The 8,144-nt window shown below is 36.4% G+C and overlaps 1 protein-coding gene across 3 annotated transcripts in view; it reads left to right on the top strand.

Annotated features, from left to right (window-relative positions):
- SGCB (sarcoglycan beta) overlaps positions 1-8,119 on the top strand; it is a 29,984-nt gene extending 21,865 nt beyond the window's left edge. For all 3 annotated transcript variants that reach the window (XM_055294755.2, XM_055294754.2, XM_055294756.2), the window contains 3 exons: positions 245-436; positions 757-888; positions 4,661-8,119. In XM_055294755.2, the coding sequence (XP_055150730.1) occupies positions 245-436; positions 757-888; positions 4,661-4,864 (528 nt within the window). In that variant the 3' untranslated portion in view covers positions 4,865-8,119. The remainder of the gene's footprint in view (positions 1-244; positions 437-756; positions 889-4,660) is intronic.
- Positions 8,120-8,144: the final 25 nt, after the last annotated feature.

Raw genomic sequence — 8,144 nt, forward strand, 5'->3', positions numbered from 1 at the left:
GCATTTTTGCAGAGCTAATAAGCAAATAAATGTATAAGCCTTCATTCTAAAGAACTCTTCTTCCAAGTGGATGGAGGGAGGACAGAGAGACAGAGTTAAAAGTATTTGAAGTTAGTCTATTATTGTGGTTTTTAAATTTCTGTAATTTTTGCAATTTTTAAAATTATATTGTTCAGGAATTTTGTTTGCAGTCTTCTTTAAAAATATATTCACAATAAACTGTTTTTTTTTTTTTTTTTTGAAGATTGTTTTTCAGCAAGGGACAACAAAGCTCAGTGTAGAAAACAACAAAACTTCTATTACAAGTGACATCGGCATGCAGTTTTTTGACCCGAGGACTCAAAATATCTTATTCAGCACAGACTATGAAACTCATGAGTTTCATTTGCCAAGTGGAGTGAAAAGTTTGAATGTTCAAAAAGCATCTACTGAAAGGGTATGATTTATTGGCTTTGCTTTACTAATGGGAGAGAGTTATTCTCCAGAGTTATAAAGTGGGAGGAGAGTTTATACTGTTTTAAAGTAGTATAAAAGAATATATTCCAGAACACTGGAAAGGATTAATTCTAGATTTGTCATTAACTATCTTGTGTGATCATTATCAAGTCATCTTTATCTCAATTTCCACATCTCTAAAACATTAATAGAAACATTTGACCTTCATATCTCATGACTGAAACTCCTATTTCTCTAGCTCTGATAACAATTCTCACATTAATTTAGAAACTCTTTTTAGTACTTGTTTTTAATTTTCAGATTACCAGCAATGCTACTAGTGATTTAAATATAAAAGTTGATGGGCGTGCTATTGTGCGTGGAAATGAAGGAGTATTCATTATGGGCAGAACCATTGAATTTCACATGGGTGGTAATATGGAGTTAAAGGCGGTGAGTATTCTTTTAAGAGTTTAAGAGAATTATTAGGTTCTTGGATACATAAATCCATATGTGGAATAGTATACAATTATTGAAAATGATATAATTGTCTATTTTTTGACATGGAAAGATGTTCAAAGTGGATTGTGAAGTAAAAGAAAGTCACAAAACAATTTGTGAAATACAATTATTTTTATTTTTCAGAACATGTGTATGTTTATGAAAACCTGGCAGCGTATGCCAGAATGTCAACAATATTTAGCTATGGATAGCAAGATAACAGACTATTTGTTTCATTTTTATTTCCACTACCTGTATTTTCTGTTTCTTTCTCTTTTTCTTTTTTTTGTATAATGATCACTTGTATTGTTTTAGAAGGCAAAAACAAAAAAAACCTTCTAAAAGAGAATTCTGGAAGATCAAAGTAAATATTCATGCCTTGGAGTTGTTGTTTTTAATTAAAGATTTTTCACATCCCTCCCTGAGTTTCATATCCAGTGATGTGAAAAAAAAACAATTAGCAAATTTATAAAATTATTTCATTTAGATATTTTTATTAAAAATGTATTTTTAATCTATTATTAATTGTAAAGGAAAAAGGTTTTTGTCTTTATCGTGGCTGTTGAAAGTGAATTTTCTTTGTGCTTAACAGATTATATCTGAACTTTAACAGGTATGGTATTTCATGTGCCATAAGTCCAAAAACTTTTTAATAGCTCACAATTCTGGTCAAAATATACTTATTCAAAATGCCTTTGGGTACCTACAATATGCCATTTAATTAAAGCGAATTAAATTTGTCTTACCAAGTATTACATGACAAAAAAACGTAAGGACTTGTCATTCTTTCTTATTAAAAAACATTTCAATTTCATAGTTCTTGGGAAAAATACTTTTTAAAAGTAGTTGTTTTACTTTTATAAGCAGTTTTTCCCCCTAGAACACATAATCCCATCTCTAAATAATAAAGATGGACATAAAATGTAATTCTTGCCAGAAACTCAGTTGCCTACTGCGTTAATTTGTATGTATATTGTGGTGTAAGAAGCCACTCTTCTAAGAACATTGTTGGAGAATAGCCACAGTACAACTGCTGTTCTCAGCAGTAGTAAGTCACAGAAGCAAGAGATTCGTTTAGAGACCATTAGCAACTTACCAAACCTTTTATTTTTTTCTACCTGCCACTTCTTGTCCCATTCTACCTTGTAGTTAATATGAAAAATATTTAAATACTTTGAAATATACATATACACATAATCAGTTTCTCCACTGTTAAAGGAAAATAACCTAGTGTTAAACACATAATTAGCTTTATAACTTCGTTAATATCAGTGGTTAGTTCTAAAGTGTATAAGCCAATCATTAGAAATAATTTTATCAGTTAAACTACTTTTTTGAAAAAGCTTTTAAAGAAACAATTTAGGCCAGGCGCCATGGCTTACACCTGTAATCCCAACACTTTAGGAAGCCAAGGCGGGTGGATCACGAGGTCGGGAATTCGAGACCAGCCTGGCCAACATGGCGAAACCGCGTCTCTACTAAAAATACAAAAATTACCTGGGCGTGGTGGCGGGCGCCTGTAATCCCAGCTACCCGGGAGGCTGAGGCAGGAATCGCTTGAAACCAGGAGGCAGAGATTGCAGTGAGCCCAGATCGCGCCACTGCACTCTGGCCTGGGAGACAGAGCAAAACTCCGTCTCAAAAAAAAACAAAACAACAACAAAAAAACACTTTAAAGAAAGTAAAATTAAATGACCACAAGATGGCAGCATTGGAACAAATTGGAAAACTAGTCACTTAAGAATTGCTGTCTATTCCATGTACTACCACTGCATAATCAGTTAGCTATCTCCATTATTTATAATCAATTTTCTCTCTTTGCTTTAAATACCCTCTATAAGCTGATGCCTCCCAAATTTGGAATTGTGCTTTAACCTCTCCTCTGAACTAAGAGTCACATATCTAGCTGCCTACTTACATTATCCATTTTGATAGCTGATAGGCATCTCAAATGTAACAGTTGAAAAGTTAGATTCTCCATCCCCACAAGCATGCATTTCTTTCAGTATTCCTGTACCATTAAATGACACCCATCAGTTCATAGCAAAGCCTTCTGGCTCTACCTTCAGAAGGTACAGAGTCTGGCTGTTTCTCATCACCTCCTCCATCACCACCCTGGTGTAAACTGCCATCATTTCCTGCCTGGATGGTTGGAACAGCCTCCTGGCTGATCTTCTTACTTCCAAATATTCACTCCCATAGTCTGTTTTCTACCCAACAGCCAGAGTGGCCATTTTAAAAAGATCAAGTCATTTCCGTATTCAGAATCCTCCAAATGCTTCCCATATAATTTGGAATAAAATCTAAAGTCTATTCCCTGCCTACATGTCTGATCCTCAGTTATTTCTTTGACTCATCTCATACCAGTTGTTCCCCTCGCCCTCCGTGCTTCTTCCACACTGGCCTCATAGCTGTCCCTGGAATCCAGGCACATCTTCACCTTGGGGCCTTTGCAGACACTGTTACCTCTGCTTGGAGTACCCTTCCTCAGTTACCTAGACAGCTTCCTCCCTCACTTCCTCTAGTTTGTGTTGGAATGTGACCTTATCAAACCACAGGTGGTCCTTCCTGAGCACCCTGTGTAAAACTCAGTCCCCACCTGCTCACTCTCTCTCTACTTATCCTGCTTTATTTCTCCTCATAGCATTTATCCCACCTGATGTCTTATGTGTTTTACTGTTCATTATTTTTAGTGTCTCCCCCTACCCCATTAAAACATCAACTCAATAAAAACTTGGGCTTTGCTTGTTTTACTTACTGTTGTATTCCCCAGCACCCAGAATAGTGTCTGGCATATAGCAGGCACTCAGTAATTATTTGTTGAGTGAATGAAAAGAAGAAAGGAGGAAAGGGAGAAAGCAAGAGAGGCCTAAGAGTCCCTGAAAAGAAGGATTTTAAGGAACTACAATAAAAGAATGTTTCTGGAACAGTGGGGGTGACGAACCTCCAGACTAGAGTGCTTGGTCGTCAAATTATATGGTTTGAATCTTCATTTGCAGTGTTGCAAAAACATTGGAAATTAAAATTAATTCCCTCTAGGAGGAAAAGCCTTTTTTTTTTTTTTTTTGAGACAGTGTCTTGCTCAGTCGCCCAGGCTGGAGTGCAGTGGCGCTATCTCGGCTCACTGCAAGCTCCGCCTCCCAGGTTCACGCCATTCTCCTGCCTCAGCCTCCCTAGTAGCTGGGACTACAGGCGCCCGCCAGCTAAGTTTTTGTATTTTTAGTAGAGACGAGGTTTCACTGTGTTAGCTAGGATGGTCTTGATCTCCTGACCTCATGATCCGCCACTTCGGCCTCCCAAAGTGCTGGGTTTACAGGTATGAGCCACCACGCCCGGCCAGGAAAAGTCTTTTTGTACCCATGATCACAAACTTATCAATCAGTACCTTTGTTATAGTTCTCTTAGGACTTACAAATGAAAATGATCTGAAACTTTATCAACATCAATTTTATTATGCACTTAGGAATTCTGATGTAATTTTAACTAATAATAGAGAAATTATGTTGCAGATTTATTTACATACGTTATGGATATATGAAGCGAAGAAGTCACTTGTTGAATCCTGGTATTTTGTTTTTTATTATTGCTGTTGCTGTTTTGTTTGTGACTTTACTCTTTCTTACTGCTTGCTTTTCTCATTGATATTTCAGTAAGTTTTGTTTGCTGATTTTGTTCTGTACCCACTCATGGAGGTAAATAAATCATATTACTATTCTCCTAATAGGAAAACAGTATCATCCTAAATGGATCTGTGATGGTCAGCACCACCCGCCTACCCAGTTCCTCCAGTGGAGACCAGTTGGGTAGTGGTGACTGGGTACGCTACAAGCTCTGCATGTGTGCTGATGGGATGCTCTTCAAGGTGCAAGTAACCAGCCAGAACATGGGCTGCCAAATCTCAGACAACCCCTGTGGAAACACTCATTAAAAGAACCCCGGAGGTCAACATGTTTATATCTTGACTTGACTTTTTTATGCATGCAAATCATTGTTTTTACAGAGTTTGTGATAACTCATAATTATTTTAATGGCAGAGCACTGCTGTATCTGTTTTATGGTCTACATAGTTAAAATCTTCTCAGAGAGCCTAAATTCTAATACGTTTTATTAATTTACACTAATCTTCATATTTACTGTTCCCTAAAATAATTATGAGAAGCAAATAAAATCAAAATTCATGTTTAAAGAAGTGTTTTTAAAATTCCACTATCCCTTTTCTAAAGGTTAAAGGGCTGAAGCAGCTGTTTAGACTCACTGTAAATAAACTTTGGTAACTCTAATGGGGATAGACCCACTTAAGATATTTAAAAGGTACGGCATCAGTGTTTCATGCTCTGCCTTTTGGCTTCTAAAAGGAAAGATGCAGATTTCTAGTGCATTAAGCCTGAGCCATATTCTCACATGCTAGTGAAGTCATTAAAGAACTTTACATATGTGAGATAGAAACAATGGTTCCTTAGTTTTGCACTAGGAAGAAAATATTTTGTAAAAGAATGTTTATTTAAAATAATGATAACTATCAATTGTTCACAATGTGGTAGAAATGAAAACACCATCTCAGGTTTAACTTTTAAGTAATAATGATAACTATCTTTATTGAGCATCTTCTACATCCTAGGCATTGTCCTAGGCATTGCATGTTTATATCCCCAATTCTCACCACAACCCTGCAAGTAGGTGGTATTATCCAAGTTTTACCCATTAAGAAACTGAAGATCAGAGAAGTTAAGAAACTTGCCCAACATCACATAGTAAGTAGCAGAGTTGGGAATGGAATTCAGGCATGATTCAAACCTGGATGTAGTTGATTCCAAATGCCATGTCGTTTTCACTATCTGCACTGACTTTTTAATTATTTAAAACTCTAAAAGATGAACAAAGGTAAACTTAAACTTACCTAAGAAGATGAGAATCAAACAAAACAGATATGCTTGCTCTAGTTAAAAAGAAAATAAATCTCATGTCAGACCCAGAAAGGACCAATCACTGTCCGATTGTAAGCTATGTTGGGCCAATTCCAAAATATTATACAATGGAGAGGTCAAATTTACCTACTTGTGAGTTACCTCAGTTTCCCAACAGTGGACCTTGGCACACTGGAGTAACAATACATAACAGAGTTGCCAAGATATTTATCCCCTCAGCACTCGGGGCAACACAGTGGAAAGTGGGGAGGCCATAGACCCAAACAAGTTCTTTGGGCCAGGCATGGCCTGGTAAGTACACGATGCCTTGAAAATAAGTCCAGAAGCACTGGACTAAAGAGTGCTAATGCAGGAAATAATACACATCATTTTTAGGTAAGGATAGTAATTTATCTCTGCTCCTAATATTACTAGCCCATTGTAATTATTTATAACCCTCAAGCAAGTTGATTTTTAATATATTTGATTGGAAAAGAACTCTGATATTATTAAGACTCACACAGAATCAGGGACAGGGCCCCCAAAGGAATTTGCTGTAAAATAGGCAGTAGAGATGTGGCATGGGCCCAACCCTGCATTCAAGTGTAACAGCATTCTGTCAGGGTCTCTTTGAATTGTGCACATAAGAAAACCAATACCAAAAACAATTTGTATTCAATATTGTCACATTTCTCTCTGGTAGAAAAATCAAATACCTTAGAGATTATGAAATCATTAAATTATGCTGAAATTGGATTGACTTACTACCTAACACTGAGTGCCGTTTTTAAATGAAAAGAATGAGATTTATAACCTCTTGAGTGTTATTGTGGTGATATTTGAACTCATTTGAATATTCAATATTACTTAATACCTGAATTATATTCAGAAAAAAAATGCCGAAATTTTTTTCAGATGGCCCTTAAATTAAATTGCATATTCATTACTTGTCTGCTCTATTTAGATTTATTTTAAAAGTTTATTTAAGTAAATATTTTTATAAAAACCAGAAAACACTATATTACAAAATATTATTTATTAAATGTAGTTCATGAAATAATCTATTTTTACTCTTTTTTGGGAAATACTTGTGTTTTTGATACATCTCCATGAAGTGCTTTTGACATGAGAGGCTATTTTGATGTTTTTATACAACTGATGGTTAACAGCCATGGCATTCTATGATACTTCACAGGTAGTCTTGGCTTTTTCCCTGAAATGTAGACTTGGAAAATCTATTAGAAAGCAGAACGGGGCAAACTCACCATTTTACTTATGGCTTTTTTAATTTTTAATTTTTTATTTTTTATTTATTTTTTTGAGACGGAATCTCGCTCTATCATCAGGCTGGAATGCAGTGGCACAATCTCGGCTCTCAGCTCGCTGCAACCTCTGCCTCCCGGGTTCAAGTGATTCTCCTGCCTCAGCCTCCCAAGTACCTGGGACTACAGGCATGTGCCACAACGCCCGGCTAATTTTTGTATTTTTAGTAGAGATGGGGTTTCACCATGTTGGCCAGGATAGTCTCGATCTCTTGACCTCGTGATCCGCCTGCCTTGGCCTCCCAAAATGCTGGGATTACAGGTGTGTGCCACCGCGCCTGGCCGGCTTATTTTTATTCACAGTAAACCTTCAACAACTCATTCTCTCCACCAGATGGCATTTTTCTGTAAATGAAATGCTGACTTCGCCTCTTCCTGCTGTACGCTCATCCCTGCACTGAGCACAGATATGACAAGCAGTAGCCATGGAGGAGGTGGGTGACAAAGATGGGATCCCGGGAGGGAGCGCAGGTACATGCTAGTTTCAATTACCACAGTATTCTAGAGGCTGGCTGCAATGACAAGGGGGGCAAATGAAATCAATGCAAGATTTCTTAGAGAATAATGGGCAGACGGAAAAATGTAAAACAACACAAAACAGGGACTGCTGGTAATATTTTAAAATATACTTATTTGTCTTCTTTTTGCATTATGAAAAAAAATAAATTTTGTGTAATAATTTTGATGATGAAAGGTGGAAGTTCTACCTAGATTTGAATGAGTGTTTTTTTAAGGGAATGAGAATGTCATGGTGCTAAACTTGATAAATAAGAGATCATTGAAATGCTGAAAATTTTAGCAGTCTTCTTAAAAGTATTGAGGGGGCAAAAATCACCAATTACGCTATACAAAAAGAAGCCTATAAATGTGTTTCACATTGCTAACTTGAGTTTCAGTTGATTCAGTTTGTAATAACTAGTAATGAGCTTCTGTTTACAATAAAAATTCTGTAAATTGCTTGCTGTTAATTTTTTATTGGTTA

This window comes from Symphalangus syndactylus, chromosome 10 (assembly GCF_028878055.3).
Source record: "Symphalangus syndactylus isolate Jambi chromosome 10, NHGRI_mSymSyn1-v2.1_pri, whole genome shotgun sequence".
Classification (NCBI taxonomy): Eukaryota; Metazoa; Chordata; class Mammalia; order Primates; family Hylobatidae; genus Symphalangus; species Symphalangus syndactylus.